The 13931-nt window shown below is 34.6% G+C and overlaps 1 protein-coding gene across 1 annotated transcript; it reads right to left on the reverse strand.

Moving 5' to 3' along the window:
• Positions 1–7340: 7340 nt before the first annotated feature.
• On the reverse strand, positions 7341–12643 carry LOC125865587 (ATP-dependent Clp protease proteolytic subunit 6, chloroplastic). Its single transcript, XM_049545787.1, has 9 exons — positions 12416–12643; positions 12170–12231; positions 11977–12049; positions 10979–11183; positions 10815–10880; positions 10528–10668; positions 9695–9748; positions 7869–7961; positions 7341–7626 (listed from the first exon to the last, which is right to left on the reverse strand). Exons 1-9 carry the CDS (start codon positions 12499–12501, stop codon positions 7579–7581), a joined length of 828 nt encoding a protein of 275 aa, XP_049401744.1. The 5' UTR covers positions 12502–12643; the 3' UTR covers positions 7341–7578.
• Positions 12644–13931: the final 1288 nt, after the last annotated feature.

Genomic DNA, 13931 nt, shown 5'->3' on the forward strand with positions numbered 1-13931 from the left:
AGCCAACTTAGGCCAAAAGCCTAAGTTGGGGGTGTGGTGAAAAGAGAAGGTAAATCAAGGAGTGCAAGAAAGTCCCCTTTTACCCATGTTTTGAGAAAAATGGAACCTCTTCATACAAAAAAAAAGATGAAAAAGAAGAAAGGAATGAAAAAGAAAAGGAAGTTGTGAAAATGCAAAAAGAAATGGGGTTTCCAACAGTCCATGGAAAGTGAATAATGGGATGGCTTATGAGCACGAATGAAAATTGATGAAGAAAAGAAAAGGAAGTGTTGTTCACACCACATTTCATGAGGACTATAGTCATTGAGCCTAAATAACCATACCTTTGCACTCAGATCTATTACAAGACTTGAAAAAACCATTTTGATCTTGAGTGAGCTGAAACAAATGTTGGTTGGAAAATACGGGCAAACCTATGGGTGAAATCATGCATTATAATCATCTTTGTGAGTGTAAGCGTTGCATTTGATTCCGAAACTTTAAATTGTTGAACCATTGTGTGTGAATATGGAATCATTCTTTGTGTGTGGGCATTTGATAACCTTTGTTGAGCTTGAACTTGCATTTGAAGCAAGTAATGTGAGCTTGAGATTCTTTGGTAATGGTGAGTCACAACTTGAGTCTTTGAGTGCACACTTGGTCATTGCATGAGTAAGTTGAGTTTTGTTGTGTGCATTCATGATTGAGTCTTATGTAGCACTGTTAAAGACATCCTTTTTAAATTGCTGAACTTGAGTTTTACTTGAGGACAAGCAAAATTTTAAGTTGGAAGTGTTAATGAGTCTACGATTTGGACTCATTTAGGGCTTTATTTTATAGATTTAGTGTCCTCAAATGCATATTTTGTTCCAATAACTGATGTAAATCCTTGAATTCCAGGTATTTGGATTGAGGAACAAAGCATGAACACTATTGAGCAAAAAGGAACAAGGCAGCTGAAAGAACGAAGGAAAGAAGGCCTTAGGATCGCCTAACCCATTAGGCAAGTCGCCGAACGGCCAGAGTCTCGCCTAATGTTCCAGAGTGCCAAGCCATGAAGGAGAAAATCTAGTCAGCGAGAGAAAGGAGCAGTCAGCGAGTCACCGAACGGTTCCGCGATGCAGTGTCATATCGCCCCGAAGTTATAGAACCTGAAGATGTTGAAGGCAAAAGTAAAACGGCGATGAAATGACCAAAGGACGGATTTCCAATCTCGCCGATGGGATCGGTGATCCCGACTAACTGCATCGACTGGACCTTCTCATCACACTTTTTGACAACTATAAATACGTTTTTAAATTCTTAGTTTAGTATCAAACATTCAGTAGTTTTTAATATTGTTCAGTTTTCAAGTTTGAGAGCTTAGAACTGAATAGAGAGACAATATTTCCTTAGCTTTGAAGATTTGAAGATTTTCATTTCTGAGAAATTGGAAGTGGGTGTTGAAGATTTTTCATCTTAGACCTTTGTAAAGACTGTATCAATCCTACCCAGTTGATGGAAACACAACTTGGTAACGATTTTTACCTTTTTACTATGTCTAGCTAAAACCTCAATTCTTGGGGTGTGATTATGTGATTATGGGTTGATTTAACTGCTGGGTATTTTAATTGATAGTTTATTTGCTGCTTAAAAGTGATTTTGTTCAATAATTGTGGTTGAATTTAATAGGTGTAGTTGCAAATACAATCTTAACGTCTTGTTTTTGTCTTGCTCGAGAGAGAGGTTTTAAAACTAAAATTACTGAATCGATGGTCTGTGGGTATTAGGTTGTCATGGGTTCAGCTCGAGAGAGTGAATCCTAAACCCTTTTCCACACATTCAGCTCGAGAGAGTGAATGGACTAAAGCAAAGGTTGTGCTTCATTGCTGCTTATTAGTGTTCGAGAGAAACCAATTTGATTCGAAGTAAATTGTTCGAGAGAAAGTTTACCCCCACTAAAGTCTAGCTTTATTCACCGATTTGCAGTTGTTTACAATTAATTACAATTACCCAGTTGTTTACCTTATCCCATAATCCAATCACATCCTAAGAATCCCGTCTCCATATTCATATTTTTGTGTTATTTGCTGTTTTAGTTGATAATTGAATACAAAACCCCCTTAGATATTTGACACTTGTGTCACCCCAAACTTGAACCATGTTTTTATTCGTAAATATTTTTAGCTATGATTGACTTGAGCATATTCATGCTTGACTCTTGATTCTCAAACCACTCCCTGTGGGAATGATCCCAACTCACTTAGTTGGATTATATTACTACTCACGATCATTGGCACTTAGTATTGGATGAAGTGTCCTGATACGCGAAATCAATCCTAAGGATCTCATCCTCCTTCATAAAGGAATCATGGATGAAATTGTCAATGCCACTAGTATTTATTTCACATTAGAACTGTAAGGATTTCAGACTAAAAATTAGTTACTACAACTTGTATATATCTTAATTTCAATTTAATCGTCTTGCTTATTACCATTAATTATACCTTTTGAACCTGATAACATCTTTCTAAAATCACCGGTGTGCAATGCAAGTGCTTGTCTTGTGCACATTAAATGAGAGTTTAAGAAATTGTGTTGAACGGCCTAAATGATGGAAATCTCTATCGCAAGTTGTTCAATAAAAGTAGGTGAAATGGTCTAACGGACCCTTCTACTTGTATCAATTTGTATTCTGGACCCTTTTACTTAACCATTTGTCAACTGAACCCTTAGACTCAATAAAACACAACTTAACAGATCCCTCTGACCATTGATCACGCTTATGTGGCATTAAAATATCTGAGTTGGCAAAAGTGTGTAACTCCACGCTCCTTTAGGTGAGTGAATAACTTTTTTTTAACGCCAATATGAATTATTGATAGGCAAAGGCACCATAATACATGTCAATATATATTGGAAAGGAGCATGTGCCCCATCCTTATTCATTCCGTCAGCATAGAAACATCCCAAAAGTTAACAAAAACGTAACTATTTGGGTTAGGAGAGAAAGTTTTCATCAACAGATCCAACTAGAAAATCAACCATGTCTTCCAAGCAAGGTGGAAAAGCAAATTTTTGGGTTAATTTTTTTTTTTTTAACAGATCAAAGTCTACATAGTAGATTGAACAATAACTCAAGAAAATTGTTAAAATCAGATTAAACATCATCAAAACTTTCTTCTAACAAGTGATAAATAAAGTTGTCAAACTCATCAATCGTAGGTACTTTTCTTAATAACAATCGGGCAACTTCCGAATAGGATCCAAAATAGCATCAAACAAAATGCCTCTTCACTGCTCTTCATAACAAGAGCAAGTTTTTGTTGATGCTCTCATGAGTCTTCTTGGTCTTCTTTGCATCCACCATCGTGGATTCTGGTGAGAAGGAACTATGTCGGAGATGGAGGATTTGAAAAAGCAATTTACGTCGACGGCAGTGAACCGGAGACCACTGCTTTGCAGTACATAGAGTGAGAGAGAGAGGTGGCACTAGTCAGTGGAGAGGAGAACGAGGTGGGTGAGAGTGCTAGGTCATGGTGGCGAAGAGGTTTCTTGGCCAGATCTAGTGGTGCAGTGACTTAGGTTGTTGGTTTTGTGAAGGTTGGAGGAGGAAAGGAAATGGTGATGGTGTGCGGCGGAGATGAAGACAGGTGAGAGAGAGAGTATATGTGATTTCTCCGGCAAAAGTGGCGGCGATGGCTTCTCCCATAGATGTTGGCCGTGAATAGTGAAAATTGGGAGAATCTATGGAGTTTTACTTTAAAGAATAAATTAAAATTTTATTATTTTATCTTTTATTAAATTGTTTTGGTTAATAATTTTAAAAAAATAGTTATGAAATAATTATGACATGGCACTAATATATATAACGTGGATATGACATGTCATTTATGTAAAGGAGAGTGAGCTACACACATGGTTGGAGGGGCTTAAAAATCTCATTTTAATCGAGTCTAATGGTTTAGTTGACAAATGGTTAAGTAAAAGGGTCCAGAATACAAACTGATACAAGTATAAGGGTTCATCAGACCATTTACAATAAAGTATAAGGACACTTGGTACCTATGAGACTTTGTATCTGATATTGTTATGTAGTCGTCAGTTTGATTGTGAACTCGTGAAATGTATTTCGCTGAAATAAAATGAGCATTTAGTCTACCTCTAAATATTACAAGGTTTCCTTAGTAGTTTATTTGTCTTAGTATAATTGTCTAAACTCTCTACTTTTCTTAATTGTCACAGTATCATAAAAAATTGATACTAAAAAAAACTTTTAAACCTTGATATGAGTTAAAGAAAATTAATCGGCCTTCTTGATCATAGTAGTTGACTGACTGAGGAGTTTTCTCCTAACCACTCAGTCAAGGGTTCAAGGCGGCTGGTAAACAGAAGAAAATCAATGACGTAGATATTCTAAAATAAAAGGAAAAAAGGAGTTAAAGAAAATTAGTAATGAGCAAATTAAGTGCTTGTTATGTGTTGAAATAGTGCTAAATTTTTTTGTTCATGTTGATAAACAAGAAAAATCATGATGAAAAAAATGTCAATGTCCATCTGGAGGGGTTGACGGTACCCTAATGATATGGGGAGTGGAGAGACAGTGATCTTAAGTATAATCTAAAGGTTTCTCTTTCTTGTCGTCTAGTAAAAGATATTTACACTATCATCCTTGTTTGTATATTTATCTATCACCTCAATTGAAATTCTTTATTAGATAAAAAAAAGTTATCAATCACCTCAATCGTATTGATCTTTGCAATTCCACCTTCCTTAGTTCTATTCAATCATCGTAATTTTCTGTTTCTCGTCAGTTGTATCGATCTTTGCAATCCCTCCCCCCCCCCCCTTCCCCTCATACTTAGTTGTATTGATCTTTGCAAACACCCTCCTCAATTTTATTGATCTTTGAAACCCTTCCCTTTAAAAAAAATAATAATAAGAGAAAAGGTTCAAATATGCGTCAAACTTTGAGATTATTTCTATCTGATCTTGTTAAGTAGCCGACAATTTGATTGTGAACTCGTGAAATTCATTTTGCTGAAATAAAATGAGCATTTAGTTATCTCTATATTTTACAAGGTTCCCTTGGTAGTTTATTTGTCTTGGTACAATTATCTAAACTCTCTATTTTTCTTAATTGTCACGATATCATAAAAATTTGATACTAAAAAAACCTTTTTAACCTTGATATGAGTTAAAGAAAATTAATTGGCCTTCTTGATTATAGTAGTTGACTGGTTGAAGAGTTTTCTCCTAACCACTAAGTCAAGGTTTAAGGTTGGTAAAAAGAAAAAATCAATGATATAGGTATTCTAAAATAAAAGAAAAAAAAAGTTAAAGAAAATTAGTAATGAGCAAATCAAGTGCTTGTTATGTGTTGAAATAACACTAAATTTTTTTCGTTCATGTTGATAAATAAGAGAAATCATGATGAAAAAAAATGTCAATATCCATTCTGGAGGGGTTGGCGGTACCTAATGCCATGAGGAGTGGAGAGACGATGCTCTTAAGTATAATCTAAAGGTTTCTCTTTTTTGTCCTCTAGTAAAAAAATATTTAATTACATTATCATCCTTGTTTGTATATTTATCTATCACCTCAATTGAAATTCTTTATCTGATCAAAAAAAATTATCAATCACCTCAATTGTATTGATCTTTCCAACTCCACCTTCCTTAGTTCTATTCAATCTTTGCAATTTTCTGTCTCTCCTCAGTTGTATCGATCTTTGCAATCCCCCTTTCCCCTCATACTTAGTTGTATTGATCTTTGCAAACGCATTAATTAACTCCTCAGTTATATCGATCATTGCAATTCCCCCCTCCCTTCATTCTTTTATTTTTTAACTTTCTTTTTGTTACTTAAATTTAACTTCATCCATGCCATGGGATTTGTTATCGTTAGTGATTATAAGATACAAATTTCAAATTTATTTTTATTTTTTATGCATAAATTTAATGAATTTTCAAAGGAGTTTTTTCGGTTCGATTCTCCTTTTGAAAATGTTTAAGCCAAATAATAACTATTAATCAATCAATTAGCTATATCTTAATTTGAAACCAATTTGGTGGACTATATGAGTATTTTGTATCTGATTATTCTATTTAGGGATCATCTTGTTCCTTTACTAAATAAATTGGTTCTGAAGGTAAATTAACTATTCTTCAAAATTAAAATTTTTTTCAAAATCTCAGTTTTTATCTTTAAATGATGATCACATCTCTAGCATATGATAAAAAAGAATTTTGGTAAATTCCGACCTAAGTTAAATTGTCTTACTAAAAATACTTTTCGATTCCGCATATGATTTTTCTAATGGACAGATAATTGAAAGGATTAACTATCGATATACCTTTCACTTTGATTGCATCAGCCAATGACTCATCAGACCCCTATGCAAAAGAATAACATTAACAATTTTCAAACTAAAATTTTGTTACTAGAACTTATATATATCTTTAATTTCAATTTAAGCTATTGTTTATTGTAATTAAAATCAAATCTTTTGAACCTTGATAGAATTTTATAACATCACTAATGTGAAAAGTGTTGTGACGACAAATACCCAAGTGATCGGTGTTGTGCACAATAAGTGGGAGTAAAATAAAAATTTCCGCATTGAATAATCCAAAACATGATGATATCTATTACAAGTCGTTCAATTTTATTACAATAAAGTATAATGGAAACTTGGCCTTACAAGATTTAATTTATACTTATTAGGTTTTGATTATGTGCCTATTAATTTAGTTGTGAATCTGAAGTGTACTTTGCCTAAATAAAATGAACATATTGTACCTCTATATTTTACAGTATTCCCATGATAGTTATTTTGCTTAGTATCATTTTCTAAACTCTAAAGTTTCCTTAATTTAATCATAGTATGATGAAAAATTTAATGCTTAAAAGACCTTTTGAACCTTGATATGAGTTACAGAAAATTATTAATATACAAATCAAGTGCTTGTTGTCTGCTAAAACGGTGCTAAAAGCCTTATGTTCATGTTGATAACAAGTGATAATTGATTGAAAGAAAATAGACTAGTGACGTTATGAACTTTTCAATGAAGACCTATGAATTAATAACGACAAATTTCAAGTACAAAAAAATGATACAATTAACTCTTAACATTTTTCACGTGCGAGAAGCCAGGTGGATAATGCTCTCAAAATCTCAGATAGTTGAAACTTGTTCATTCTGGGGAAAAAACGAACTTTTTATTAGAGTCAAGACGTTATACTTTATCATATGGAGGTTGCCTCATTTAGCTTTCGTTGTTTCCCAAGAGTTTGCATGTGCATTAAAAGTACTTGTATATATATTTGGCAAAAGTACACCACAACCTCTGAATTGCAATTTAGTGATATAAATAAACTGAGACTTTGATCAATTCAGGTAAAAGTGCTTGAGTGAATCTGCAGGAGAGACTAATTAGTAAATACAAGATTGCCTTCAAAATTATGCTTTCGGAGATCTTGAACATTCATCGATTGGAAGTATGTGAGGAACTACGACACGAAGCCAGCTTCTTGTGTTTCGAAGTGGTTAATGATCAACTGCAGTTTTTTCATCTTCTGAAAGCAAGCTATCATGTTCTCCAAGCAATTCATTTGCAACTAGTATTCAGTTTCTAGCACCCCGTCGATGAGACCAAACTCCATGGCCTGCCATAGAGCAGTAAAGAAAGAGAATGTTTGATTAATCAGATGGATTTTGGTATCATGCCCAGCTAAAATTGACAATGAAGGAAATGAGATCAGATAAAACGGCACCACATTTACACCGTGAGAAATTACTACTTATGAAATTGGTAACAAGTTTTTTTGGGGCATTTAGAAACACTATAGAGCAAGGAGTAGCATCTAAAACACCAGCATAAAAGTTATAGCATGAGCAACAACATTACCTCAGAGGAAGACATAAAACGATCCCTTTCAGTGTATGCTTGTATCTTCTCAATTGGTTGGCCAGTAAAGGCAGCATACATTTTGTCGACTTTCTGTATAGTCACATAGATATATCAACTCAATCATAAAAAATTCTGGAAACTATACTACTCCTATCCCAAAAAATTGGGACGATGCTTGACTGGACACGGAGTTCAAGAAAGAAAGACAAACTTTTGAAACTTGTAAACTATAACCATCTATAAATATTTGTTTGGTAATAAATATCTCATTAACGATAAGTGAAAAGCTCTCAGTCTTAACTATTTCTACATATAGAAAGGTGTCGTTCTATCTGAGATAGACTAAAAATGAAATACCATCCCAAACTTGGACGGAAGCAACTACTCTGTTGGAGCTTGCTTAATTTTAAAGGTGAACTACCATATCCTATTTCCAATTATCCCAATTTAACAACCTTATGTCCTAGTCACAAGTCTGGTGCATCATATCATTCAAGTTCACAAAGTCACATGCTCTCTGTGAGACAAGATGGAGTTGCTCGGATGGTAAGTACCCCTCACTTCCAACATAATGTTGTGAGTTCGAATCACCAAGGGAGAAAAAAAGGAGGGAGCTCCTAGGGAGAGGGTAAAAAATAAACATGCTATCTGTGAAGGGAGGGCCATCAATGTCAGCTTAAAATAATACCCAGAAGTTTGACACCCATGTATAAAGATGAACTGAAAAATTTGGTGATTCATTCGAGCACACATGCATTCCCATCAACAATCTTTTTTTTAATAAGTTAAAATAAGAGCCTAGACACAAACCAGTAAGACTGAAACTGAAGTTTACAAGAACACTTCTTTATGGTCATCATGATCCTATGCTGTGTCATTGTGTTTTTCAAAATTATACACATGGAATAGGAAGTCCATGGAACCTTCTGTGCTGAATTCTCAATCTAATCACCACTATGCTTAATCTGGATGATCGTATAACAATGATTGTATTCATTTTTTTATGATGTAGTATAACAATGATTTAGTAGAGTACCACAAATACCAAGTGGACCTCCATCAACTTAGCTTTATACCCTAGTAGACAAGTTCTGTATCCGTACATATGGTTTGTCAAAAATACCAACAATTCCTATCCTTTTTCTTTAAAAGATAACAAAACAATCCCTATATTTTGATCATGTTTATATAGTGCATACATTTTATTTGTATCTTACAATTTCCCTACGTCTACTATGAGTCGTCAAAATTTTCTGAGCCATGTTAAATCTAGGAAGAGTCATGTTGGTGATATTGCTGATATCAATATAAATGATGCATGATAAATTTATCAGAAGGCTTTCAGTTTATTGTTCATTTTTGTTATTGTTTACTTTGGTTGTACCATTGTAACTTGCTCTTGCCTACATTATGATATGAAAATTAGGTTGGTATCAAATCTTTCAAAGGGCTATGTAACTATGTACGTAACTGTTGAATCTGTAACCATGATATTTCCCGAGTATTCTTTGGTTATTATCATAATCATTTTCACTAAATGTGGTACATGATGCACATCCTAATCTGATAACTATGATATTAAGCTTTAAGTCTTTCAGGAATTGGAAATTAACTTCGCTTGCAAATTTAAGGTTGGTGCCCATGAAACGAGAACTCTCTAGTATTCTTTATAATTTCATTTCCCGTTGTATAGCGGGTACCAAGAAAAAGATCAAGATAAGGAGAGCATTAAATTTAAATTTGGAGCTGAGCAAAGATAATCTTGTTCGAAACCCACTTGTAGATTATCAGAAACAGAAGGTAGAATAAGAAATAGTACTAACCTGGCGAGATTGAACCGCTTCGTTTACTTGGCGCCGCACATCCTCCACATGCCCCTAAAGCAGTTAGTGCAAGTAGACTTTTAATAGAAATAAAACTAGTTTAAGTCGCTATAAGGGAGCATCTTCATACCGTTTTGAACTAGGAGTAATATTTTATTTTATTTTTGATTTGCACCGGGTGTCCGAGTCTCTTTGAGCCCCGACTAATCCCGGGGGTGCACAGGCCCTCGGCAAGGAGTTTCCCGCAAGTGCACCACGGTTAATTCAGGTTTTACCCAGTCCGATGGCCCTCAGAAATTGTTTGCATCTAGTGGGTTTTGAACTTGAGACCTTGAAAGGGAGCAAACCCCAAGGCTCAAGTCAATTGCCAGCAGGCCAACCCCTGAGGGTTTTGAACTAGGAGTAATATTCTAAAAGATATTTGAGTATATTGAGATAAAGAACAAGAATTTATCAGAAAAAATGAAAATTCCCTTTCATTATGCCTGATGGAAAAAGATAAATATATCACAGATTGGCACAAACCAAGTGTTTAGTAGTATTGCACTAATACAAAGTTTAGTAGTACAAATTTACAATCAATTATACAAAGTTTATGTCGTATCAAATTAGCTGTTTCCCTTTTTCACTGTTTGAGAAATTTATACTAGAAAAGAAAAAGGTAACAAAGAGTGATCATCCAACTAATTGGAAGTAAAAAGATCTTTTTAGGGGAGAGAGGGGGAGGGTTGGGGGGTGTTTGTAATATTGCCAGATCAGAGGAAAGGTAGTTGTAACTCACTCAAAGTAACACATCTTAACTGAAACTCTCAGCAAAAGAGACGAGAACTTACTCCACAGCCACTTTGAGGTTGATGAATCATTATACGTGCATTTGGCATTGCATACCTCATGCCCTTTTCTCCACCGGCAAGAAGAAGTGCTCCTTGGCTTGCAGCAGCTCCAAAACATACTGTACCAACCTTAGGCTTTATCTGGAAAAAAAAGTCATTGCTTGATAGCATAATTATTGTAACTCATAAGAACGTAATGTCAGGCAGTAGAGCATATTCTGCAATTGAAAGTTGTTCAAAGTTGATTAAACGGAATGATTATAGATACTATAAAGTGGCATACTTACCCATGACATGCAGTCATATATTGCCAAGACAGAGTACGTGCTTCCACCAGGACAGTTAAGATAGATCTGATATTGCAAAACATGGATGTAATTGTAAGCAATTCCTTTCTACATTCAACTTGATAAAAATCAAGCTATACAGTTATGATAAAGCAAAGCAGTACCAAAATATCTGCGTTTTCATCTATAGTTGCAAGGGTCACAAGTTGTGATATTACTTTCTGAGCAACTGCAGAGTTGACTGGTTGTCCAATGAAGATAATTCGATTCCTGAATAACACGGTAGAAAGATCCAACGCGCCCCCTGGTGTCAACACGGCGGGCATGATGGGTGGATTACCCCCCTCTTTTGCTACGATAACACCATAGCTGTTCCCATGAATTTCAAAACAGCAGCTGTTATATTTTCTAGGTGACATGTTTCAATCAATCATTTGGTCTGTGTGTGAACATTGACCAAGCAAATTTTCAGAGACCTCCAAGTACACAAGAGAAATTCACAATGCAATATTTCTGCTTGCTAGTTCAGTGCAGGCTGGCTGACCATCTTTTCTCCATGCACATTTTGGTCTATGCTCGTGTCTTATTTATTTATTTATTGTGTAATATGGACTTATATATTTTGGATAAATTGCTTCAACACTTTCCTACGAGAGATTGTTGTCTTTTGACCTATTTAGTCCAGTTGTCTGAGACCTAGTAAGCACCATAACAATAGTAAAGCGGACATGATAATTTTTTCTCTGACATGTTCTCAATTTCTAACAACGTACCATAAACCAATGCCGTGAATGGGAAGATACTCATAACTAATTTCAAAAACTATATTTCTAGCGAGTATTGAAGGAAGAACATAAAGCATTATCAGTTAATGAAAACAACAGTACACACATCTCAAGAGCAAGGGAAAATTAACCTTCTAAAATCTAGATCAAAGAACATCTGTTAGAAGATCTAGTGTGGAGAATGTCTCTATATTCTTATTTTCTTTCAAAACTACATCAGTGCTGCATCTGGCAGTATATTTTACGAAAATATAACCTTTTTAAGGCAATATGATAAGAGCAAAATAATAGCAAGTACACACCTTTTTTAGCATTAAGGTACTGATTAAAAAAAGTTCGACTACTAGCATATGCAGTCTGAGGATAGAAGATAAAACCTTGAATTGGTATGAGCACCGGATTCGTGCTCATTGAACTTTAATGGGATCCTCAACTTCTTGCTTGAAAATCCTAGAAATTGGCAAAATACAACCCAAAGATTCATAGAATATTCCAGTTCAGGATAATTAAGTAGCTAACTAAGTAGTTTAACTAAACTCAATTCTGTTGCTAATCCAGACCCTAACTTACCAATAGCTGATGAATCAGAATATGGACTTCGGAGAACAGAAACTACATGTTTCCTTAAGCTTCTGCGGAAAAAAAAAACTACTGTTAATTCCTTCTCGGCATTCAAAAACAACAAAAACCGATATTTACTGTATCAATTCACAGAGAAAATTCAAATACTGACTTTTCTACTACAAACGCCAGTCATTCTTTTTGCAGATACGGAGTTAGTATTAATTTCTTCAATATATCAAGGCAATGAAATACCTAGAGGAAAGCAGAGACGAAGAAGACGTTCGGTGCCGGAAAGAGACTGGTACAATTGACGTTCCAGCAATTGCAGACGTTACCATTTTGATGCTCCGGCGAGGGTTCAGTGACGGAGAACTGAAGGAAGAGTCTTCGCCGGCGAAGGTAGAAGCGTGCTGGTAAAACGGGATAAGGACTCGGGAAAACCCGAACCACTGTTGGATCTTTATTGGGCTTACTAGCTTTGTGGTCTAAAGCCCACCTAAGTGCTAATGGACGTCTATCCCAAATTCCACATCTTGTCATAATTAACTAATCGGGGAAAATTTCATAAATAGTAAAGAGATTAATTTTAATAAGTCTCCTTAGTTACAGTTTGCCTAATTACTCTTCATATAACTATAGTTTCGTTTGTTATGAGTATTTTTGTTTGTATAATTAACTTGTATATAATTCCCTTGCCAATTTACAAACATGGTAAGTATATATAAATTCTATATTTATTAGAGCTGTCAATATGGGCTAGGCCTGTTGGGCCGGCCTGGCCTGGCCTAACGCGGGATTTAATAGGGTTGGGCTAAAAATTTTGGAGCCCATTTAAGAAAAGGGTTTTTTAGCCTGGCCTAAATAAGTCTGCTGATTTGTGGGGCTTGAGAAATATAGGTAGGGCCGGCCCGTGGGCCAATAAAAATTAAATAAAAAATATAATATAATATAATATTAAAATTTAAAATTAAAGAGATTCAAACTCAAAATCTATTTAAAGTTTTTTAGGAAACCACTAAGTATAGAAGTTGCATCCACCATGAAAATGTCCAAACACTTGTTGCTACTCGAAACTGGTTACATGGTTTTTCTCAAACTAGTAATATATTTTTGTGTACATTTAAATATTATAATTCTCAATTTAGTTACTTTTTAATATTTAACTAATTGAAACCGCATATAAATTGCAGATGAAAATTAAGATGTTAAGACAACCTTCCCACAAGTTGATTTAGATATGCTTGATGAAAATGATCATGAAGTGTTAGATACGTCATAGGTTTCATGTAGTGTTAGATACGCCATAAGTTTCATGATTTTTTAAGGAGTTTATTTTTTACTTTTTTATGGTTGGAATATTATCATATTTTTTGTGTTTTATTGTGATCATTGCAAAACAATTAGGTTAATATTTCTATTTAGATATTTATACTTTTACTTGAAAAAAAACTTAATAAATATTATAAAGATAATTTTATTTGTGGATTTGATTAACAAGTAGTAACATTAACACCATGTAATATTGTTTTGTCGATATTTATGATAATATTTTTAAATTATAATTTATAATTTAAAATAATAATTATAAAAATATATATAACTTTTAAAAAGTGGGCTGGCCCGGCAAGTCTGTAACCCACGTACTTGTGGGTTAGGCCAACCATTTTCTGGCCCACACCAAAAATGGGCTAGCCTGGCCTGACCCGTAAAATGTCAAAGCCTGTATGGGTTAGCCCGGATGGGGTGGGCTAGCCCATATTGACAGCTC

Source organism: Solanum stenotomum, chromosome 5, assembly GCF_019186545.1.
Source record: "Solanum stenotomum isolate F172 chromosome 5, ASM1918654v1, whole genome shotgun sequence".
NCBI classification, from domain to species: domain Eukaryota; kingdom Viridiplantae; phylum Streptophyta; class Magnoliopsida; order Solanales; family Solanaceae; genus Solanum; species Solanum stenotomum.